Source organism: Elephas maximus, chromosome 10 (genome assembly GCF_024166365.1).
Source record: "Elephas maximus indicus isolate mEleMax1 chromosome 10, mEleMax1 primary haplotype, whole genome shotgun sequence".
Lineage (NCBI taxonomy): Eukaryota > Metazoa > Chordata > Mammalia > Proboscidea > Elephantidae > Elephas > Elephas maximus.
This window is the reverse complement of record NC_064828.1, coordinates 118,004,310-118,028,898: the sequence shown is the minus strand read 5'-3', so window position 1 is coordinate 118,028,898 and position 24,589 is coordinate 118,004,310. Positions and strand designations below refer to the sequence as shown.

At 50.9% G+C, this 24,589-nt stretch overlaps 1 protein-coding gene across 4 annotated transcripts in view; it reads left to right on the top strand.

Annotated features, from left to right (window-relative positions):
* Positions 1–24,568, top strand: part of PPP1R13B (protein phosphatase 1 regulatory subunit 13B) — a 71,132-nt gene extending 46,564 nt beyond the window's left edge. The window contains exons 4-17 of one of the 4 annotated variants that reach the window (XM_049898563.1): positions 5,083–5,184; positions 7,168–7,342; positions 9,493–9,689; positions 11,006–11,146; positions 12,332–12,512; positions 13,926–14,030; positions 15,849–16,012; positions 16,400–16,898; positions 18,027–18,784; positions 19,938–20,075; positions 20,145–20,278; positions 20,904–21,070; positions 22,234–22,433; positions 23,210–24,568. In XM_049898563.1, coding sequence (XP_049754520.1) covers positions 5,083–5,184; positions 7,168–7,342; positions 9,493–9,689; positions 11,006–11,146; positions 12,332–12,512; positions 13,926–14,030; positions 15,849–16,012; positions 16,400–16,898; positions 18,027–18,784; positions 19,938–20,075; positions 20,145–20,278; positions 20,904–21,070; positions 22,234–22,433; positions 23,210–23,251 — 3,003 coding nt within the window. In that variant the 3' untranslated portion in view covers positions 23,252–24,568. Of the gene's footprint in view, positions 1–5,082; positions 5,185–7,167; positions 7,343–9,492; positions 9,690–11,005; positions 11,147–12,331; positions 12,513–13,925; positions 14,031–15,848; positions 16,013–16,399; positions 16,899–18,026; positions 18,785–19,937; positions 20,076–20,144; positions 20,279–20,903; positions 21,071–22,233; positions 22,753–23,209 lie in introns of those variants that run through there. The other 3 variants (XM_049898565.1, XM_049898562.1, XM_049898564.1) reach the window with 3 other exon arrangements.
* Positions 24,569–24,589: the final 21 nt, after the last annotated feature.

Sequence of the window (24,589 nt, the reverse complement as noted above, 5' to 3'; positions counted from 1 at the left end):
ATGAGCTTCCCTGAGCCGTGCAAGGCGGGGCACAGTGACAGTCCATGTCCCCACCACCACACTGGGAAAGTACCAGCGTAAAGAAAGACTGAGCGCTGTTTCTGGTCCTCATTGTTGAATTTGGCAGAGTGAGCACACTGCTGCGTGTGTGGTGATACTCCCGCCTCGTTGGTCACAGAGGAGACTGAGTTGGGGGCGAGTACGCTTGCCTTTCCCTCTAGGTCGCCTGCAGCGTCTAGGACCGTGGCTGCGTGTGGAGGTGAGGGATCATCACCGCGTCTCAGTACGGAGCATGTGTACTGCTCACACCTTCACCATCGCCTTTCGAGGTAAACAGAGGAGGAAACCTGGGTCTGGACCTGCGTCCGGGTGCAGGGATTGAGCCTGTTTTCCATCTCTGACTCTAGCTGCTCCGTGTATAAAGTCCCATTGAACTGCTGTTGCCTTACTAGGTGGCAATGGCGGAAGGATACAATCCTGATGCACACCTTTCCTGATTTTAAGGCAACATGTGGCTAGAGCAAATTTGAGTTATGAGGTGAGGAGGATGGGAACCCCTCCTTAGGGAGACAGAGGAAAAGGAAGCCTGGGCTTTTGAGTCTGAAAAGATGATATCCACATTGGAGTGTGAGCAGGGCCTCACATGCTGTGAAAAGGCGAGGGAAGTGATGGCTTCCAAAGTTGAAACTTTTATTAATCTAGTCAACAAGCATTAGCCGAGGGCTGTGGCCAGGCCCTGGACCAGGGACCGTGGGCGCCAAATGAGTCAGGACTCTGCTACTGAGCGTCCAGAGTCTCGCCAGCTCTGTCATTGCCTAGCGGGTTCCTGGGACAAGGCATATGTCAGGCAAGTATTTTGTATACAAAAGAGTTTTAAGTTAGCAGCGTGTGTGCTACTTTATCGTCTTTGAGTCGATTGTGGCGGTGTGGGGAGACAGGCAGGTGCTGTGACCAAACAAGTGACAGGATGGGCTGTGCGGGGAGCTCTGGCTGTCTCTGTCAGGCCTGGAGCAGGACGGGCAGTGTCTGCTGTGGAACATGAGTGATGTCGTGTAGGCTGGGAGTGAACTGGGCTCACGGGGAACATAAGTCATTTCCCTGGAACCAAGGATTCAGGCAGTGAACCAACACCGTTAGAGGAACCCTGATTGCTGGGCCACACAGCTTCAGGACGGCAAGGCATACCCTTTTTCTGGGCCTACCTTTGTGGGGCCTGCCTGGCTGCCACGGAGAGAACGCTTGTGCTTATTTGACTCAGTCATGGATGTGGCCTGTCCTGGGTGTGACCTGTGGTTGAGCTTACCAGGTAGAGCTACCATCATCAGGGCCTTGACGGCCAAAGGGAACAGAATCTGGTTTCTTCTTGTGCGATGCCATTAAAAGAAATAAGCAAGAAAGTGGGTGGTAGGTTTCTTTGAGTTCATGTGGAGAATTTAAAATTGTGATGGGGTCTAGTTTACCTGGAAAGTGGGTACAGTGACAGGTCAGTTATAAAGAATTTAACTGTATTAAAGGTGCATCTTTTTACTAAATTTTATGTTGAACAATTAAGACAGTATGTGTTGTTGTGTGCCATCAAGTCAATTCTGACCCACAGCGACCCCTAGTGACAGAGTAGAACTGCCCCATGTGGTTTTCTAGACTAATCTTTATAGGAGCAGATTGCCAGGTTTTTCTCCCGCAGAGCTACTGAGTTGGTTTGAACTGCTGATCTTTTGGTAAGCAGCTGAGCACTTAATTGTTGCACCACCAGGCGCCTCAAGGGACTGTATACTAAGGTGTAAAATGTTAAATATTTGTTCACTTAAAAGTTTATGATGGCAACAATTTCTACCAGAATTTCAGAATTGCAAGTGACTGTATGCTGCCCCATTCCCTGTTTTAAGAAGTGTCTTAAGAGTAATTGTGTTAGTGCAATTATACAAACCCCATGCTGTGACAAAGAGAGAAACCAAGACTTCTAGTGCACATCCCCAACTGAGAGCCCAGCCAAATTCGAAGCCATTTTTTTCAGTCATTGGTGGCGCATCATGCAAGTGTATCTTTCAGCTCCCAGTTGAGCTACTTCCACTGATGATGCATGGAGTAGAGATGAGCTGTCCCTGACGAAACCTGCTGAAATTGCAAATTCATTTGCAAAATAAACAATTGTTGTTTTAAAAAAAAAAAAAGTTTATGATGGCATGTGTTTTTTAACCCATTTAAAATACAATTAATTATATAGGCATGTTGACTTTGAAATAATTCACTGAGCTGTCAACTTGTGATTTATATTTTTTTCTTATGTAAAATCTTCCTCAATAACATTTTATTAAAATATAATTAATGTACATTAATGTACACATAAGATACAGTACCTATATTATTTATGACAACGTGGCATATATTAGTTGTATAGTTAGGAGTATATCACGCAAAACAACACATGTGAAGAGAACGTAGATGTATATATTGGTAAAGAAAATACTTTCTGGTTTAAATAAAGTAAAATGTTAGCTCTATCTTGTTAGGTGTAAGGATCAGAATACTAAACAGTTAAACTTTCTCACGTGTCTGCTTTTCATTGTTATCTCTAAGCCGTTTGAGGGACGAGGAAACCAAAAAAATACTTATATACCCAAAAGACTTGAAAGTAGGGTCTTATACACCAGTGTTCACTGCAGCACTGTTCACAATAGCCAAAAGGTAGAAACAACCTAAATGTCCATCAGCAGATGAATGGATAAACAAAACGTGGTACATATATACAATGGAATACTATTTAGTCAGTAGGAGAAAGGGAGTCTTGATACATGCTACGATATGGATGTCCTTCTCAAGGGACGGGTCCCTCCTGGTAACATACATTGTCCAAAGTATGCGAGACAAAGTCTCACCATCCTCGCTTCTGGGGAGTATTCTGGCCATACTTCTTCCAAGACAGATTTGTTCTTCAAGGAGCTGGACTGACACAGTGGAAGCAACAGTGGGCTCAGACGTAGCAAGTTGGGAGAATGGCACAGGACCAGGCATTGTTTCCTTCTGTTATACATAGGGTCACTGTGAGTCAGAACTGACCCCAGGGTCCCTGACAACAACAGCAGTATGGATGGAGCTGGAAGACATTGTGCTCAGTGAAATAAGTCAATCACAAAAGGACAAATATTGTATGACCTTACTTATATGAAAAGACAAATGTATAGAGAACAAAGTTTATTCATGGTTACCAAGGTCAGGAGGAAGGGAGAAAGGTGGGGTCAATGGAGATGGAAATACCGTGTTGACTAAGGGTAGAGCTGCACAGCCCGTTATTCTAATTGCTGTCAATAAGTTGTACACCTGTAAAAAGCTGAATTGGCAAAAATTACATGATAGGTATATTTACAACAATGACAAAAAAAGAGCTGCTGAGGCTGACTGTGTACAACTAAAAACCTCATGAAATTTGGTTTATTGGTTTGGAGGTTTAGGATCATGGTTTCATGGGATATCCCAGTTAATTGGCCTAATAACATGTTTAGTGCTTCTATTCTACCTCCTAGTTGGTTGTGTAGTGCCTCGGGTCTTAGAAGCTTGCAAGCAGCCATCCAAGGCACAGTTGGTCTCTTTTTGCCTGGAACAGCAGAGGAAGAAGGAGAGTCAGGAATAGGAGGAGGATATGGAAGGCGTGGCTAACTGCCTCCACGGACAACTGCCTCCTTCCCTAAGACCAGAAGAACTGGATGGTGCCCAGCTACCATTACAGAACATTTTGATCAAAGATTCCACAGAAGGAGCCTGATCTAAAGGGGGAAAATGTAGAACAGAATTTCAAATTCTCATGGACTCCAGACTTTCTGGACCCATGGAGGCTGGACGAACCCCTGAAACTATTGCCCTGAGGTAATCTTTAAACCTTAAACCAAAAATAGTTGCACAGCTCGAAGAATGTAATCAGTGTCACTGAATTGTACGTGTAGAAATTATGGGATTGTATGTTTTGCTGTGTATATTCTCAACGACAATAACAGAATAAATAAAATTTTATATACATATATGAAAAGAATGACAAGAGGGTGTAAGGGTGGTCGAAGGAAAGGGTTCTGAGGAAGCTCTGAGGAAGGATTGTGTGGCCTACAGGCTAGAACCCAAGGGTTTGGAGGAAGGTAGACTTGGTTGGCATCACCTCCCACCCACGATTCCTCCTCCACCAAGTGGGGTGAACATACCCATCACACACGTTTGCTGATTATATGACATGGTACACAGGACAAGTCTAGCTCACCAGCATATGTGTAGTAAATAGTGTGTCTGTGTGACCAGGAACATGATGGCTCTGGGTCTCTGCCCTGTCACTCAGGAGCCATGTGACCTGGAGCAAATCATTGCAACTGCTGTGCTGGTTTTCTTATATGTAAAATGCAGATAAAATAGTACCTACCATATAGGGTCATTGTGAAGCTTATAAGGGTTAATATATGCAAAGCATGTAATTCAGTGCAAGGCATGGAATAAGCACAGTAAAAGAGTTTGATATTAATATTATTTTTCATCATTAACAGAGAATGGGATATGCTTTCAGATTCCATCAGGTGCCATTTCTCTAGATGTTACCTTTTGTATTCATTTCACAAACATAACTATCAGATGGTGGGCCAGTCCTCTGTGTAGGCCATAAGTACAGTGTGTTTAACAAGAGGTTTGTAAAAAATCTATTCTCTACTTCATTTTCTCAACACCAGTTGACAGTGAGGTAGCACTTGTTCTCAGGTGTTACTTGCACATTTATTTTTTAGGTTTTGTATCTTTAAGATAGTCCCGTTTTCTCAAATACACCTGTTAAATAGCCAGTCAAAAAGGAGACGTGTCACTTGTGATACACATTTGCAAAGATTTGCTTAAAGTTGAGTCCCTTATTAAATATGGTATCTGATGTTTATGCGTTAGAAAAACCGTCGTATGTATATACCTAATATGAGCAGTCAGCAGCTAGGAAAAGTTCTTAGGAGAAAACAGACTGACTGGTATTCTCCTGACTTCCTGACGTTCCTGTCCCGACACTGGAGAATGATGGCTGTGCAGATAAACGTACGTTCCACGCTTGGTGTATGTTGTTCTCTGTAGGTTGGGAACCCACGTGTTGAACTTACCCTCTCAGAACTCCAAGATATGGCAGCTAGGCAACAGCAGCAGATTGAAAATCAGCAGCAAATGTTGGTTGCCAAGGTGAGTTGTAAAAGCAGAGGTGTGGAAGCATTGTTCAAAAATTACATTCCCCAGCCATTATTTTAGATTGAGATGGATACGTTCATGGGTAACACAACATTGGACCATGCCACAGAAGGGCTAAACACAGTGTCCTTCTCTCTTTATTATCCCTTCTGTCATAATAGATGCGTACTTCAGTTTCCTGAGATGGGAAGAGCAACACACACACACACACACACACACACACACACACACACACACACACACACACACACACACACACACACACACACACACACACACACACACACACACACACACACACACACACACACACACACACACACACACACACACACACACACACACACACACACACACACACACACACACACATACACACACCCCCCCTCAAAGTTGTAGATACAATTTGGAAAGAAGGGAAGCTTTTCCTTTTTTCCCTGAGTATGCCCTCAGTGGGTGTATTTGTGTTCCAGAGTCAGCCAGCCTCCGCGATGAGAAGACTGGTAGTGGGCCCTGAAACCAATGACAGCTGGCTGTCGGGCTCCTGTGGTGCCATTCTCTCAGGAGCTCACTTGGTTTATTACAGCACGGGCCCAGTGGTGCTCCCTGTCTACCTCAGGCTGTATGTTTGCTGTGGGACTTGAGATCCCTCTCAGTGATGATGTAGTCATACTTGGTAGGCCTGCCACCCATGCCTGCTGGAAACGATGCCCTTTGTAAATAATTTTAGAATATTCGGAAACCGCTTTAAAAGAGAGTCTCGTAAGCGTTCCTGAGCCTTACTGCTTCCTTCTGTAGAGACCTGTTCTCAGTAACCGAATACCTGATTTTCCTCACTTACTGGGTGGCTAAAGTTCATTGTACTGTCCACTTGAATGTTAAGTTGGACTTGTTTTTAAAAAGTGGTTTTGCAAAGTCAATTACATTTATAAGAATAAAAAGCAATTAAAAGTTAAGTTGGAAAATATTTCATCCCATTAATAAGATTTCTACGACAAAATGTAGATAGTATTATGTTGTTATGTGCCATCAGATAGTATTACAGAATCGTGAAATTTTCTAATTTACTTTTGATTTCCTTCCCAAATATTAATCTAAGAGTATTGCTTTTAAAAATAATCTCTTAGATATTTTTAACAGTGTAACTTAGGAGTTACTGCTAATTTTTACAAATGTAAGCACATACTTTCCTACCTTAGAGTGTAGTTTATAATGCCTGCATGATCACACCTTAAACCTTGCCTTATTTAGGTACATTTTATGCATACATATGGGACCATGAATATTTAATGTTGACTGGTATCCTTAAGGTAGGTTTTCACATTAATAGGGAAAAAAAACTATTTAAGAGTATCGCATGTATTTTATTTTAGGATTACCCTGTTGCTGTTTTACTATAAAACATTTCATTAGTTCCTGAAGAAGCTAATACTGAAGAAAACAAGCACTTCCTTGATTGTTTGGTGTCATTTAGCAAATTAGGAGTTTACCTCCTCCCCGTCCGCCTTACTTCTTTCATATAAAACCCTTTGCTAGTCAGGGTTGTTTTCTTCTGAAATAATGGACCTGTGAAGCCACGTTATAGCACCAGGAAGCCTGTAACTAAAAGCAGGAAGCGAGGCTGGCTGGAACTCACTCATGTGACAGAGTGAAGACGGAATTGAGCTAGTGGGTAGAATAAATAGCAGGTCCATGTCCTCCCTGCCAGTGGTTTTCTGTTCACCGAATGGTGCAGATCAGTGTGCTTAGTAAAATCCATTAAAAATCAATCCCCACGCTCTTGCCGTCTCACACCCTTGCGTGCCCAGGAACTTCAGTGCATTGTGGTCTGATGTGTGCAGGACGCCTCTAGCCTTCTGTCTTTAATAGTCGTTAACGTAGGTGAGACTGGGGGGTCCGTTCAAATTTTATTTAACGCATAAAAGTAATTGTGCATTTCAATTTCCAAAGTTAGGGTTTTTTTTTCCCTCTTGTTAGGAACAGCGTTTACATTTTCTGAAGCAGCAGGAGCGCCGTCAGCAGCAGTCTATTTCTGAAAATGAAAAGCTTCAGAAATTGAAAGAACGCGTTGAAGCCCAGGAGAATAAGCTGAAGAAAATCCGTGCCATGAGAGGGCAGGTGGACTACAGTAAAATCATGAACGGCAACCTGTGTACGTGCCCACCTCCAAGCTCCGCAGGCCCATGGAAGCTGTGTGGAGGCCACTTGCTGACAGTCGGTCACAAATGATCTGACCGACTCTCAGTGTAGGACGTGCCTTCTCTGCTATCTGCACCTGAAGGACGGGGTTACCTAGATTAAATGCGCCAGCAATGCTGTAGAAAAACCCTGTTTTCCACTGGTAACAGCAGCCCACTAGTTGGAGAGTGGGTGCGCCAGGATTCACTTATACCACTGTGAGGGTCTGTCTTCACCAGGATTCACTAATACCACTGTGAGGGTCCGTCTTCACCAACATTCACTAATACAACTGGGAGGGTCCACCTTCACCAGGATTCACTAATACCACTGTGAGGGTCTATCTTCACCAGGATTCACTAATACCACTGTGAGGGTCCGTCTTCACCAACATTCACTAATACCACTGTGAGGGTCCGTCTTCACTAGGATTCACTAGTACCACTGTGAGGGTCCGTCTTCAACAGGATTCACTAATACCACTGTGAGGGTCCATCTTCACCAGGATTCACTAATACCACTGTGAGGGTCTATCTTCACCAGGATTCACTAATACCACTGTGAGGGTCTGTCTTCACCAACATTCACTAATACCACTGTGAGGGTCCATCTTCACCAGGATTCACTAATACCACTGTGAGGGTCCATCTTCACCAGGATTCACTAATACCACTGTGAGGGTCCGTCTTCACCAACATTCACTAATACCACTGTGAGGGTCCGTCTTCACCAGGATTCACTAATACCACTGTGAGGGTCCGTCTTCACCAGGATTCACTAATACCACTGTGAGGGTCCGTCTTCACCAGGATTCACTAATACCACTGTGAGGGTCTGTCTTCACCAACATTCACTAATACCACTGTGAGGGTCCGCCTTCACCAGGATTCACTAATACCACTGTGAGGGTCCGTCTTCACCAACATTCACTAATACCACTGTGAGGGTCTGTCTTCACCAGGATTCACTAATACCACTGTGAGGGTCCACCTTCACCAGGATTCACTAATACCACTGTGAGGGTCCGTCTCTACCGACATTCCCTAATACCACTGTGAGGGTCTATCTTCACCAGGATTCACTAATACCACTGTGAGGGTCCACCTTCACCAGGATTCACTAATACCACTGTGAGGGTCCGTCTCTACCGACATTCCCTAATACCACTGTGAGGGTCTGTCTTCACCAGGATTCACTAATACCACTGTGAGGGTCTGTCTTTATCAACATTCCCTAATACCACTGTGAGGGTCCACCTTCACCAGGATTCACTAATACCACTGTGAGGGTCCGTCTCTACCGACATTCCCTAATACCACTGTGAGGGTCCGCCTTCACCAGGATTCACTAATACCACTGTGAGGGTCCGTCTTTACCAACATTCCCTAATACCACTGTGAGGGTCTATCTTCACCAGGATTCACTAATACTGTGAGGGTCCGCCTTCACCAGGATTCACTAATACCACTGTGAGGGTCTATCTTCACCAGGATTCACTAATACCACTGTGAGGGTCTGTCTTTACCAACATTCCCTAATACCACTGTGAGGGTCTATCTTCACCAGGATTCACTAATACCACTGTGAGGGTCTCTCGTCACCAACATTCACTAATACTACCGTGAGCGTCTGTCTGCACCAAAAGGCTCAAATTTTACCTGCTTTTTTATTAAGATGCTTGCTCTTTCTGTGTGAGCTGTTTGTGATTTTACTCCCCATTAGGTGAGTGCCTGCTTTGTGCTGGGGTCCTGGTCACGGGCATGGCAGTCCTGGCCTGGTGGAGCCTGTGGTCTATTGGTACCCTTAGATACCTAGGTTGGCTTGACTACCTAGGTTTTGGGTGAATTGCCCTAATTAAAAGGCATTGAACAGTCAATACAAGTAAAATCGTTGGCTGTATGAAATGTGTTTTCAATATACATAGCACGATTTTCTCCAGGGGTGGACACTGGATGCTGTTAGAGTCCAGGGTGTTAGTTAAAGAGGGTAGAGCGTCAAAACTAAGTGATATTTTTTAAAGATTCGTATACTTACTGCCCATCCTTACCCACCCCAGAGGCCCTGTCGTCGTCTTTATTACATTGTTGAAATAAGTTTTCTTTTCTTTTTTGGGTGGGAATGTAGCTGCTGAAATAGAAAGATTTAGTGCCATGTTCCAGGAAAAGAAGCAGGAGGTACAGACTGCAATCCTGAGAGTCGATCAGCTTAGTCAGCAGTTGGAAGATTTAAAGAAGGGAAAACTGAATGGATTCCAGCCTTACAACGGCAAGTTGACGGGGCCGGCAGCGGTGGAGTTGAAGAGACTATACCAGGAGCTGCAGGTAGTTCTCGGCCTGGCTCTGTGGAGGGACCACAGTAAGCTAGCCTTATCTGTCTGTCTGTCTGTCTGCCTGCCTCTCCCTCAGTGTAGGCAGGACGTCTCAGGGATTGGAAGCAAAGCGATGGATTCCAGTTCAAGAGTAGCTACCAAATGTACTCAGTCCCAAGTCATGTTTTAACAGCTTACTGAGGTATTGCCCGTACCCTATACCGTTCACCGTTTAAATGTGCACCTCAGTGGATTTTAGAGCATCTGCCTCTGCAATCAATTCCAGGTCATTTAATCACCCCCAGAGGAAACCCCACTCCATAGCTGTCATCCCCCTGCCGCTGCATCCCCCAGCCCAGGCCACCTAACCTGCCTTCTATCTCTACGGATTTGCCTGTTCTGGGGTTTCAGATACGTGGAATCACACAGTATGTGGTTCTCTGTGACTGCCTTCTAATGTTTCCGGTACAGAAGAGTTTAATTGGCAGTGTAATGAACTAGTAAAGAATTAAGCTTTGTGTATTTAAGGCTTTATGTAAACTGTTTTGACGAGATAGATGCCTATTTTTAAATCCCAAGATTTCCATAGTTGTCATTCAGAGGGTGATATTTCAAGTGAGAGACAAGTTTTGTAATTCTGCTATTGATAGAAAAAGTATTCTGTCCTTTTATAAGAGCGTTTGACTGCAGAGAGTAAAATCTCTCCTTGTTAAATTCTTTCACTTTAATGCATAGGAATAAAGTATAAAAGGAATTTAGGATTCTGTTTACCTTTTAAGAGACTTAGAGTGTAACACAATTTATTGCCCCCAATACAGTGATGTCCAAGCGGCCTACTTGGTGGCTCAGAGCATCTCTGTGAGGTCCCCCAGCCCCCGTGGTGAGGCAGTTCACTCAGTGGTGGGTGGTGGCGTGACACAGCCCTGTCTGGGGCAGAGCAAACAAAGACTCTCGGTACTGAGAGGGTCTTGTTCCAGGGCTGGTGTCCCTGAAGCGTCCTTCCCAAGGACCGTAGTCGTCATTTTCACATAATCGTTCTTTGTATGCTTCAAAGGTGACAAACACTTAGAGGTGTCTGAGCTTTCTTTGTTCCTTCATAAACGCGTCTTGGCTTTGTCTGTGCTGTACATAAGATTCTTCGCACACCGTGGCAGTGCATGTGTGTAAATGTGCATGAGAACATAGGATTCTTCGCACACCATGGCAGTGCATGTGTGTAAACTGTGCATGAGAACTTAATGCCACCTCTCCTTTTTTAATCTCCCTGGTAGTGAGAATTTGACCTTTTAATTAATGTTAAACGTAAAAATTGCTCTCTCTGTTTTGCAGATTCGTAACCAGCTTAACCAGGAACAGAATTCAAAACTCCAGCAGCAGAAGGAACTTCTAAATAAACGCAACATGGAGGTGGCCATGATGGACAAGCGGATCAACGAGCTGCGTGAACGTCTCTACGGGAAAAAAATTCAGGCACGTGACAAAGACCAGATTCCTGTGAGACAGACCACTGAAAACAGTTCACCAAACACTGCACATCTCCCCTAGTGGCACTCTGCCCTCTTCACCACCACAGCTGTTATTAGCATATATGTTGTCCCTGAGCCCTCAAAACCACAGTAGAGCAAAGTCAGCTTTCCCAAAGGCTCATTAGTTCCCAGCTGACAGAGTCCAGCCTGCAGCCCTTGGGCTCTGGTGCCCTCCCTCTGCCCGCCCACTGTGGGACGCTCAGTGACGCTGGAGTCGCAGGGCCTGGGCTCCGTCCTGGCTCTGCCATCTCAAGCTGAGCCGTGTCAGGCAAGCTCCATGACCTTTGAACCTTGTGTCCTTGTCACACCCCTCTGGAGTTGTTGCGAGGACTCTTAGCGGTAACCCAGGTGGAGGCGTCCTGTGAACTCCTGAGCAAAGGGCTTTAGGGGGCTGGTGGTTTCTTAAAATTATCTGTATTTGGTTTTTTGAATTTCAAAGGTAATAAATAAAACTCGTTGCCGTTGGGTCGATTCCGACTCATAGCGACCCTAAGGGACAGAGTAGGACTGCCTCATAGGGTTTCCAGTGAGCGCCTGATGGATTTGAACAGCCAACCTTTTGATCAGCAGTCATAGCTCTTAACCACCATGCCATAAAAAAAAAAAAAAAAAAACCACTATGCCATAAAAAAAAAAATACTCACTGAAAAAAAAATAAGATGGTGACAGTCCTTTCCACCCTATTCTCGTTCCCCATAGGTGATAGAAGGGTTAGGTCACTGGCCCAGGTCACTCACCCAGTGACTGAGTGGCAGAGCAGGCTGAAGCTGCTGACCCCGGGCTCTGACCAGTGCGCTCAGCTCCCACCCAAGGGAAGGAAAGCGGCTCCAAGGCAGAAGGAGCCTTGTCCACGTGTCCATGGGGGCTGCTGGGCAATGTGTCCTATGACACTCTTACCACTTTCATTGGCCAGTGGGTAGGTGTTAGAGAGAATCGCTCCTGTGGGCCTGTTGGTTGAGGTCCTGTGTTTAAATTCACGCCCTTTCTGAATACTGGTTTGTAGGGTGATGGAGCGTGTACGCACAGATCACTGCAGAGTGGTTCACGTCCAGCAGATAGTGTGTTGCCCTAGGCTGAATATTTCTTTGAGTTTGGGGGATGTTGACTCTCGTTCCCTCCCATCCTGTAGCTGAGCCGTGTGAATGGTACATCCTCGCCGCAGTCTTCCCTGAGCGCATCCGGCAGAGTCGCCGCAGTGGGGCCTTACATCCAGGTGCCCAGCGCTGGGAGCTATTCTGTCCCGGGGGACCCTGTCAAGCCCCAGTCTCTTTCTATCGCCTCCAGTGCCGCACACGGACGATCCAAATCTGGTGAGTGGTGCTGGCCCTCCTCTTCCTGTGGGTGGAGCAGGAGGGTGGCCTGGGGGAGACTACTTCAGGTAGCCCTGGGGCTCCCATGTGCATGCTGACGGGGGAACCACAGAGAGGCTCACATCAGCAGGCCCCAACCCTACACGCCTGTCCGCAGCCTCACTCTGAGGTACTTAGACTTCTACAGGACGTTCGGGGAGCCACGTGCCACGACAGTAACAGTGATTTCACTGAACTGAAAATCTCTACTGCGTGGCTTTTCAAACCACTCAGCACTCTGCCCCTCAGGTCCCTTCTAGACTAAGCTTTTGTTTACCAGAGGCCATGGGGTCGGCCTGAGTGCACCACTGTCCTGGCCCAGCCATCAAGGGCCTCCCTCCCTCCAAGCCAGGTGCCAGGTGGTAGTGCTGTTCTTTTTTGCTCTACTCAGCACATCCGATAGCTCAAAAAGCCTAAACACTGTTACTTTGGAGCTTGACCACTGTAGAACTATGCAGTGTGATTGGACATGGCCTTTTCCAGCCCTGTTGGTGTGTAACTCACCGGGAGCGGAGAGGCCCTTCCTTGTCCCACACCTGCGTCTCCTTTACCAGGATGATGCAGTCTTCTATGGAGGTCTGCTCACCTGCCAGAGAAAGGCAGTTCTGTCTTAAACTATGGTATCAAAAAGCCGGGCTTCTTTTCAGTAAGAATTTCTTTGCAACTGGGGTTGAACCTTCCCCTCTAGCATGTAGACTCCCAGAACCCGGGAATTAGCGACCTGAGACACTCCGTGTGTGGACACAGCACTGCCGCTCGCCCCCAACAGGCCTGTACTGGGAGCACCTCGGCAGGATTGGTCATAGGTTTGTGCTGGTCTTTTGCTTCATTTCCTCTTGCCTGGCCCTGAGGACGAGCAGTGACACATCTGCCGCTCCTACCGTGGCGTCTGGGGCCTGTTCTGAGAACAGGCGAGAGAAGGGGTCCCCAGCCAGGCCTCGTCACCACCGTGCTCTCTCCTGGCCAGCAGAGGCTGGGGTCGGTGTACGCTTCTGGTTGCAGCCTGCCTTGAGGAGCTGTTCTCTATAGTTTGAACTGCCCCGTGTAGGCATAGATACCCATCTGTTCCCAATGGCAGGTAATTAGCACAGTCCACCGACTGTTTTAAAACTTCCAAGCTGAAACTGTCTCCCAGGCCCCTTTCTCTCTGGGTGTGCACAGTGCAAAGAGAAAGTCGCCCTGAGCCCCAAAACACGCGTCCTTCCAGAGTTCAGCACTAGCTTTAGTCTCTCCATCATGCTTTCAGGTGACCGCATACAGGAACCCCGGGATGACCCCCAAATTGGAGGGGAAACCCAGGCCCCAAGGTGGAGCTGTGGTGTTTGAGGGATCTAACCTCTCACTGTCGGCTGTTCTGGTTCTTGTGTCACACAGATGGTCACAGCAAACCCAAGGTGGCCGGTCCGTGGACAGTGTCCGATCTGGATGTTGGGCCGGCCCACGGCTCCTCACGGCGCTCTGCAGGCCTGTTTGTAAACTGTATGTCAGCTGGCAGGCTTGGTGGGCGCTCACAACTCTCTTTAATGTGCACTCAACAATCGTGTACTAAATCAACAATTTATTTTTCCAAACTGATCAAGGTCTGCTCAGGGCATCTGACTCAACAAAGCTTCCATGTAGCTGTCACCTGTCCTGGCTTCTCAGGTCATCCTGACAAATGATGCGAGACAGGCAGCAGATGTTGGCACAGCAGGGATGCTTTTAGGAAGTTAGGATTTTCTGAGTTCATTATGAGGCTTTGGGTTTTCTTTTCAGTGCAGGAATATCCCTTCATACTTGAAGATAATTGTCCCTTTTTCATAAAAGTAAGTGCTCTTCCTTCATACCTCCTGCCTCGTTCTGGAGAAAGGAGAAAATTGCACCGCTTCTGAGTCTGTCATGGCTGATGTCCAGAGACCCTCCTGAAGTGGCGGGACACTCACAGGGTCACCCCAAGAGGGCACACAGCCTCCTGCCTACCCTCCTGGGCTCCTGAGAGCTCTGCTTTTTACTGTCACCAGAGCTTCCCCCTGGTGTGCCCTTGGGGAGCCTACACATTCATAGCTACATGTCTGTCCTCCTGACCTGGAGGGAGCTGGCAGGCCACAGGGAACGAGGGGACGGCTGGGATTGGACCACGGAGGCCTCATCAGGGCCCTGTGGGGCTCGGCCAGCACGTGACATTTAGCCTGCAGTGACATGTAGCAGTGGGCACGTGGGGCTGTCTGCTTGGGCTGGCTCTGGTCGTCTACCACACACGTGCCGCCACCTCCTGTGGCTGAGCTCAGAGCACGTTTGAGATGTGTACCCTCCTTGACTGTGAGCTGGGTTTGACTCAAGCTTTATTCTTGTGTGCAGGACTGGTTTCCCTGCTGCTGGTGCTGGAGACTGGGACGAGGGGAGAGGCTGTGTGTTCTCAGGAGCGCCAGCATGTTCCTCTGGTTACTTTTAGTCCCAGAGTGCAAATGGGCTGGCATGCTTACGTCAACCCAGTTCAACACCTGTGGCTGTTAAGGGGAAAAACAGGAGCCTGAGTCGTGTAATTCTGACCCCTCAGATGTCACGATGCATGGACATCACTGCCCGTGACCCTGTGTCAGTAGAATGAACGCTTCTGTACCTTTTTCAGTTTGGAAAATGCCCTGTAAAAACCTACATGTCGCTTTCCAGAAAACTTGGGGTTGATGACTGGCTTTCTGATCACCGCAACCAAATGACAGCTTGCTATTGCTGCTTCTCAAATCAGAGAAAACTCACACTCACCTCCTGTGATCGTAAATGCCTTCAGAGGACAGAAATTTCTAGCAGATTAGAGTCCATGTTCTCTCTTAACAATGGAAGGTGTACAGGTCAAACGTATTATAAAATCAAAAGCCGAGTCCTTCCCATTGCTGTATTGATGGTATCAGTCCTCGTTCTGCTCCGTGGCTTTGACAGAATGGCTTTGGCCTGGACTTAAACGGGGCTCCAGAGTGCTTCCCTGTGGCCCCTGGTCTCTGCCCTCGTCAGCAAGCCGTGTCCCTCAGGCACTGAGGCTGGTCCTTGTGCCTGGAGATGTGTAGAAAAGCTCTCACTTGGAGTCTGCTAACGTCTGGAAGGTGACTCCGGCATCGATGATGGCTTGCTGAGCGAGTCCCTGCCTGGGCCTTGTGCACAGGTGTGTCGTGTTTGAGAGGGTGCAGCTGGCCTGTGGTGGGGGTCTGTCACCAGTGAATGTAGGGTGCAGAATGTGACGGCCTGCACTGTTGTTGTTTCTTACGTGTTATTCTTTATTCCACTAATGTCAAGAAAGTTCCTAAATTCTGTGTTCTTTCCAAGCTAATGATGGAAACTGGCCAACACTAAAACAGAATTCTAGCTCCTCAGTGAAGCCAGCACCTAGTGCGGACTGGAAGGACACGAGCGTGGAGGGGCCTCTGAAGCAGGGCACCATCTCAAGCCAGCCTTTGCCTTTAGCAGCTTTAGGAGCCACAGAGAAACTGGTAGGCCACTTGTCCTTGTCCCAAAGAAACTAAAGCAAGCTCTGCACTCTGTTGTTGCTCTGCCGAAGTCCTAATCTGAGGGATGTGGGGTACCATTCGACAAGTTAACCCTGCTAACGCCCTAAATTATACGCAAAGTCCTGGAGGAGTTAATGAACCTTAAAACCTCGATCTGCACCTATAGTGTAGATATCTTTCAGTCGAGGTCAGTTCTGTTGCAGATGACCTGTGACCATGTGCTGGGTTGGCTCCGGCCGGGTGCCCTGTGTCTTAGTCAGCAAGCCAATTTGAAGGATTACAAATCCTACTCTGTGTTCTCTCCTGACAGATGGAAGTGTGCTTAACTTTTCAGAGGCTGAACTGTTTTTCCTTAACATCTCAATTTAGGGCATTGAGATTGGTAAAGCGCCGGCACCCATCCCAGGGGCAGGCAAGCAGCTGCCTCCAAGCTACGGGACATATCCGAGTCCTGCACCTTTGGGCCCAGGGTCGACACATTCCCTGGAGAGGAGGAAAGAGGGCAGCCTGCCCAGGCCCAGTGCCAGCCTGCCAAGTCGGCAGATGCCCGCCCCGCTGCCAGCCAGCAGTGGCCACCAGCCGGGGACCTCGCAGCAGATCCAGCAGAGGGTCTCTGTGCCCCCAAGCCCCACGTACCCGCCGTCGGGGCCACCTGTCCTCCCAGCTGGTGACGGCAAGCCTGAGCTCCCACCGACTGTGGCCATTAGGCCCTTCCTGGCTGACAAAGGGTCAAGGCCGCAGTCTCCCCGGAAGGGCCCCCAGACGGTGAACTCCAGCTCCATATATTCCATGTACCTGCAACAGGCCACTCCCCCAAAGAGCTACCAGCAGGCCTTGCACAGCACCGTCACCAAGTCGGTTAAAGCAGGTACTGTGGGCTCATGTGCGGCTTCTCCTGGGGGTGGAAAGTTATACTTTCAATTGGAAAAGTACCCACCTCTATCCCTGTGTCTGGGCCACGTGCTATTTAGGGTTAAACTTCATTCTTACACAGTTTGGCATGGGTGTAGGTTTGAGATGGGTATAAAGGTTAGGATGCATTCAAGCAATTTTGCAAATAGATCATGGCTATGACATCCTGTCCAAGCATCTGAGGAAATCCAGTGCCTATGAGATCTCAAGAATTCCATCTTTTTCCTCCTGCTTCCAGGAGACGCCAGTGAGCGGGTGGGGGTGGGGAGCTCTACCTTCATGGCTGGCCCGTGGCATCTGTGGCCATGGCCAAACCAGAGCTCCTGGGGCTGGCAAAGCCAGAGGACTATCTGCTACTTTAGGAGCCCGCCCACCCTCAGGCCTCAGAGGGGAAGCCAAGGTATGCTAGGAAGGTGGGAGAGCACAGCCCAGCTCCACACACACCTCTAAGGCTGCAGGTGGTTCTGGCCCTTAGACAGGATCCTGGTTCTCCTTAGACGTTCAGGCACAGGCTGCAGCTCCAGGCTCTCAGTTCAGGGATTCCTGCGAGTGCCAGGACCTCCCGGCAAAGGTGCAGCATCACCTGTGGGCTTGTACCATTCTCAGGAGCTCCTGGGCCATCAGGAGCACGTGCCCTCCCTGAGGGAGCACGCCCCGGCTTGAGCTGAGTCCTGCCTGGCTCAGCTGCATGTTTAGTTTTCCTTGGGCAGAAAACAAGGAGGGCTTGATTGGGGCAAGGAGGTCAGGTCAGCGACCTTTCGTTAATCTGGAAAAGCCACTGTTCTGGAAACCCAAATGTAAAACCGGTAAATTAGAGAAGACATGCCACCTTTCGTAAGGAGTCAGTAGAAGTTCTCCGCGCAAAGGATTTTCTTGGGGTTCAAAATCAGAATTTAACAACAGAAAAGACACGCACGTCTCTTAGGAGCTGTCTGCCACGCAGAGGTGCCCAGTGCCCTGACCAGGTGGCAACCTGGGCCCTCCCAAGCCCACTCTCACTGTGTGGCAGAGCTGCCGAGTGCCCTGATGCGGCAGCGACCTGGGCCCACTGAGCCCACCTTCACTGTGCTTTGTGTCCCCCCAGTGTACGGCAAACCCGTCTTACCCTCGGGCTCCACCTCTCCATCCCCGCTACCGTTCCTCCATGCGGCGCTGTCCACCAGTGCACCGCCACCGCCCTCCGAGTGTGTTGAGAAGGAGCCGGAGCAGGACAGCCCTGCCCCACCTGGAGACAGCAGCAGCATGGAGAACCTTCCGCGGCCGCTCAGCCCCACCAAGCTCACACCCATCGTGCACTCGCCGCTGCGCTACCAGAGCGATGCCGACCTGGAGGCCCTGCGCAGGAAGCTGGCCAATGCGCCACGGCCTCTGAAGAAGCGCAGCTCCATCACAGAGCCCGAGGGCCCTGGCGGGCCCAACATCCAAAAGCTGCTGTACCAGCGCTTCAACACCCTGGCCGGCGGCATGGAGGGGGCCCCTTTCTACCAGCCTAGCGCCCCACAGGACTTCATGGGCACCTTGGCTGACGTGGACAATGGGAACGCCAATACCAATGGGAACCTGGGAGAGCCTGCCCTTCCCACAGTGCCGCTACCCACAGAGCCAGCCCCGTCGTCAGATGCCAATGACAATGAGCTGCCCTCCCCTGAGCCAGAGCAGCTCATCTGTCCCCAGACCACCCCCCACCCCTCAGAGCCTGCAGAGGATGACAACAACAACGTGGCCACCGTCCTGTCCACTGAGCAGCTCCCGAGCCCTGTGGCCGAGGACCCTTCCCCGGGAGATGAGCCTGTTCCCCCACTGCCTCTGGCCCCCACTGCCCCCCTGCCTGCAGCCTCGACGGTGGGTGTCTCCCCAGAGCCACGCCCTTTAGCCCCTCAGTCAGCCAGGGGTCACTGCACACTTCCTGGTGCCGGGCACGGTGCTGGATCCGAGGACAGTGGAAGCCAGGCCAGACCTGTCCCTCCCCCTGTGGGGCCGCGTAGGGAAGACAGTCAGTCACGTAGTCACACAGACAAGTGTGAGAACACCAGCTGCAGGAGCCTTCCCTCAAGGACCAGTCACGGAGTGCCCAGGAGGTGTTCCTGAGAGGAAGGAAGAACCTTTAGAAAAGGGCTCTGTGGTGGGGAGCGTGGGGAGCACAAGGGCCTCGAAGGTCAGCATGGGTGAGAGAGGTGGGCTGGGGTCCTCTCAGCCGGGCGTCACTGTGCTATTTAGGAAGGTCAGCGGATGGGGGGCTGGGGTCCTCTCAGCTGGGCGTCAGTGTGCCATTAGGAAGGTCAGCGTGGGTGGGGGGGCTGGGGTCCTCTCAGCTGGGCGTCAGTGAGCCATTTAGGAAGGTCAGCGGATGGGGAGCTGGGGTCCTCTCAGCTGGGCGTCAGTGCACCATTAGGAAGGTCAGCGTGGATGGGGGCTGGGGTCCTCTCAGCTGGGCGTCACTGTGCCACTTAGGAAGGCAGCGTGGATGGGGTGCTGGGGTCCTCTCAGCTGGGTGTCACTGTGCCATTTAGGAAGGTCAGCGTGGATGGGGGCCTGGGGTCCTCTCAGCTGGGCGTCACTGCTCCATTTAGGAAGATCAGCATGGATGGGGGTGCTGGGGTCCTCTCAGCCAGGCATCACTGTGCCATTTAGGAAGGTCAGCATGGATGGGGGGAGCTATGCGACTCACGAAGCGAGATCTCTAGGAATTGCAGTTAAGAAGCTTGGAAATCACATCCCACACTGCCTCCCATGGTGCCTCCAAGACGGGGGCCAGTAGCCCTCTGAGACACCCTAGGGCAGTGCTCCCCTCTGGGGGTGCTTGGTGACATGGAGGGCTGAGCTTCCCTGGTAGCTGAGCCTGTGGGTCTGACACCCCAGGTGCGGCTGCCAGGGGGCACCCTGGGGACCCCTGCCTCAGGCATTAGTTCTTGTATCTCCTTTCCTTTCTGGGGGACCAGGTGTCGCTCTTGAGCTTGTCAGCACTTTACATCAGAACCACGCTTCTTCCCACCAGGGCAAACGGACCAATCTGAAGAAACCCAACTCAGAGCGGACCGGGCATGGCCTGAGGGTTAGGTTCAACCCGCTGGCGCTGCTCCTGGATGCGTCTCTGGAAGGAGAGTTTGATCTGGTGCAGAGGGTCATCTATGAGGTGAGCAGCGGCCCTCGCAGCGGGGTGCTGTCGGGTGGGAGGGGAGCTCACGTGGGCCCTGTGTCTCAGGTGGAAGACCCCAGCAAGCCCAATGACGAAGGGATCACACCCCTGCACAACGCGGTCTGCGCTGGCCACCACCACATCGTGAAGTTCCTGCTGGACTTTGGGGTCAACGTGAACGCCGCCGACAGTGACGGATGGTGAGGTCCTCCCTGGGCCGTGGGCTTGGGAGAGTGCATTACCAGAGAAAAACGTGCATGTTCTAGAAAACGGGGCAGTGTAGAGGAGACAGGACAGCAAGCATGCCTGTCATGCCCCTCAAGGACAGCCATTGTCAGTGTTCCTGCCTGCCTGCCCCGTCTTCTCCCGAGAGCTTTGTTAAAGACGTGGTTGTGGTGGTTCTCCAGTGGCTTCCTCGTTAACACGGTAGCCTCAGCACCTAATGGTTGCACACTCGCCGTGTTTTCAGATGGCCACATGGTGTTCTTGGACCCTGTGACAGCATCTCAGCTGTCTGCCATGAGCTTTCACTTGCTTCAGGGTCAGGGCTCGGCCCCCACAGTGCGGGGCCTATGGGATCTCTCTTAGGTGTTGTTTGGGACATCCGGAAAGGTGTCTGTTCTGCCCCACCCCTCTTTTTTCAAAAACGCTTACGTGGTCCAAAGCAGTTTATTAGTGGAAATCATGCTGTGAAAAAGAGCTGAGAAGCATGTGGGCACCAAGGCATGGTGCCCCCCGTGAGCACTCCCCACAGGAGCGGTTGGTTTCCGGGTGGCCATGGCCCTGCAGGGCCAGATGCACACCCCGACCTCCTGTCTGATCCAGGACTCCCCTGCACTGTGCCGCATCCTGCAACAGCGTTCACCTCTGCAAGCAGCTGGTCGAGAGCGGTGCCGCCATTTTTGCCTCCACCATTAGCGACATTGAAACTGCTGCGGACAAGTGTGAAGAGATGGAGGAAGGTTACATTCAGTGCTCCCAGTTCCTATATGGTATGTGGGGGCCATGGTGTGCCCCATGATACCTGCTCCTAGGCCACAGGGGTGGCATACAGCACGATGCTGCCTCAGCACATGCCGTCTGGGCCCTGAGGAGCCATGAGGATATGGGGCTCACCTGCCTTCTTTAGGGCAGCCCGGCAAGTCTCACTAGGATGAGGCCACCTCCGCCTTACTCCTGAAAACGTTGGAAAGTCTGTGTGGTTAGAAGGATTCTGTGGCTGCACAGATGTCTCTCAGGACAGGACAGGCTGGTGGAGGTGGCGAAGCAGCGCCTCGTGTGCACAAGGTTCCTGGCATGCACCCAGGCTCCAAGTGAGGCTGGAGGTCTGTCCAGGTCCAGCGTGTTCCAGGACCAGGCCAGGGCAGCCCAGCCACTCTTCTTGGGGAAGGCTGGTCCATCCTTGAGGTGGCCCAGGGCTTTGCCATTTGTCCCCAGTTGATAAGTGACACTCATGTCCTAATTAAGTTTTTATGTCTCCTGTGCCAAGGGTTAGACAGCCGGGAGTCACTCAACATGTGATATGAGGGCCTGCTGTATCCCAGCCCTTCCTCAGGCCCAGGCATATAACGATAAACAAAAGCAGTGCCCACAAAACAAATAAGTCACACCCATGTTCCACAACTTCCCAGTATGGCAGAACAGACATGCAGCCAGCTCTCAGGCTGTGTGACAGGCTGGGGTGCACAGGACCCCACACCAGCTGGTAGGGGGAGGGGGCACAACCACTGCAACGCCCACCCAGGGAGGAGTGGGGAGCTACCTGGTCCGGCATCTGAGCTAGACGTCCAGGCGGAAGGCCCGTCCTTGGGCTCCAGTCGCTGCCTGGCCGTGAGTGGGCTCAGCAAGTGTGGCTCAGGCAGTGTCATAGCCGTTCGTGATCACTTCCTGCCATCGGGGAGCAATATAGTTCCTTTAGTTGTTGCCTTTTTCTGGAAGTCTGTGCTAGATATAAGTTGCAAGTTTTACCTTCAAAAAAAAACTTTTAGAACGACACACTTTTGCCTCTCGACTCAGGAGTTCAGCGAGAAGTGCCGCCTTGCGTGGCTCTGGCTTCCTGGCCACGCGGCCGTGCACATGTGTCTCAGCTTCCTCGGGGAGGTGCCTCCCGTGCAGACAGTCCTCTGGAAGGCTGACCGGCTGCTCTCTCCCCCAGGGGTGCAGGAGAAGCTGGGGGTGATGAACAAAGGCATGGTGTACGCACTGTGGGACTACGAGGCCCAGAACAGCGACGAGCTATCCTTCCATGAAGGGGACGCCATCACCGTGCTGAGGCGCAAGGATGAGAGCGAGAGCGAGTGGTGGTGGGCCCGCCTGGGGGACCGGGAGGGCTACGTGCCCAAGAACTTGCTGGGGGTAAGTGCTCACAGTGCCACTGCCCAGGCTCACTCCAGGCTGTGTTGGGGAGTTAACAGTCCTGTCTACTTCCTGTTAAGTCAGTCACAGAACACTGCCACAGAGTGACCACGGGCAGGAGACTGCCTGTCTCCGAGCCTGTGTCCTCCTCTGCACATGGCAGCTGCTGGGCCGTCTGTTCTGTGGGAGCTGCATGTGGCCCAAGGGTTGTGCTTCGTTCACGGGAACATCACACCCAGCTCCTCTCACCCCAGTCTAGACTCCCTGATCCAGGATTCTCTGCTGTCCAGAAATATCTTCAATGAAGCTGAGGGTGGGGAGGCGAAGCTTAAAGGTTGCTTGCTGCCTGTGTGTTGTTTGTAACCAGGTTGCCCTGTAGTGGAGGGAGAACAGCCCATCAGAAGGGCCTTGCAGCGTTCTTTCTCCAGGGTGCCTCGGGGCTGGCAGATCTTCACTCAGTCTGCAGACCCTCACTGGGCACCCTCCACGTGCCAGGTCCTGGAGGGGAGCAGTGCAGTGACTGCACAGGCCTGCCCTCTGGGGTGCCCGTCCTAGTGGGCCAGACAGTACACAGAAGGACAAGTATACTATGAAGATTCTAGGTGGCATTCGGTGCCATGAGAGACAGAGAGGGGCTGTTGATAGGGCAGGTCTCCAGGTAGGAACGCCGCAGCTGTGGCCCGCCTGCTTCTGTACCTGGAGCCCTGCCCAGTGGCCAAGCTTGCCTCTTCCTCAGCCCCCTCTCCTGGCACTAACGTGTTTCTGTTACGTCCCAGTTGTATCCACGGATCAAACCTCGGCAGCGGACCCTTGCCTGAACTGTCCTCTGGAGCCCTGGGCCACCGAAACCTGTCCTGCTGCTTCACCAGGAAGGCAGCCACTCGTGTCCTCATGGTGCTCACCTACCGGACGGCACCCACGATGTGAACCCCGCAGTTGTGAGGGAGGCCCCTTCCCCAGTTTGCGGGTAACAGGGAAAAGTCTTCATGCCTCCAAAGAGACAGATTTTGCCAATTACTGTAAATTCAAATAAATACCCAGCTTTCAGAACCCCCACCCCTGTTGCCAAGAACAAGCCCTGTGATGACTGTTGGCGGGTTGCCGGTAAAGCCAGAGCTCTCGCTGACTTCCTCATTTACCCTAGATGTCACCCCTGCTCTTACCCACTGGAGCCCTTCCCTCCTGAAGATCCCCCCATGCCTTCTCCCCTTACCCCACACCCCTCCATCCTTCTGTTACAGAGGAGCCCTGAGTGGGCACAGCTCAGTACTGTGCCCAGTGCAGCTGTGCGGTAATGGCCTGGCCTGTGCCCCCACCGAGTCTGGGTTTGGGGTGTTGGTGGGGTTGACGGGAAGGCCAGGTGTTGGCTGGTGCTACGGCCTGAGGGCTGTAAAAACAGAGCAACAGGCGGAGAAGAGAGTTAATTTATTCACAGAACCTCAACAGCCACTCCCTCCCCATGACTCTCTAGGCCCCTTGCTGCCCTCAGGCAGCTCCTGTCCGCACAGCTGGAATTTACCTCTGCTCTGGAGGCAGACACTGGAGCCCACTGCACGGGAGGTGCAGGGTGGGTGCGGGAGCAGGGCAGGGAGAGCTCACATGGGCTGTTCAGGGCCTCTGGGGAGTGGGCGCTAAGGGAGCCTCAGGCAGGACCCAGGGTGGGTGAGACAGGACAGGAGGTCTGAGTATGGGGAGGCAGTGGTCCGGTCCGCCTGACCCTTCTGCTCTCCTAGATTTACAGCAGACTAAAGGATTTCACTCACGCTGGACTTGTACGTACAGGCTTTTATACACCGAAAGTATTTTTTGACTTTACCGTTCAAGATAGCAGAACTCAATTGGAGGTTTTTTTTCCCCTCATTGAAGTGTAGGCCCTCAGGCTTTATTTTCCATGTGTAAGCCTTGTGTGTAATTTATGTATAAATACGTGAGTAGTGGCTGACGCAGCGCTGTGTCGGCACTGTGGGCGCTGCCTGTGTGGTGTGGTGTGCGTAGTGGCTGACGCAGCGCTGTAGTCACCGCCGTGGGCGCTGCCTGTGCGGTGTGGTGATGAGGAACAAACGAGAGCGCGACCAGCACCCCCCCAGCCCACTCCCCACCGTGTCAGCGCACAATAAACCGCTCCCACACCGCCAGCAGCCTGGAGTCTCTGTTCT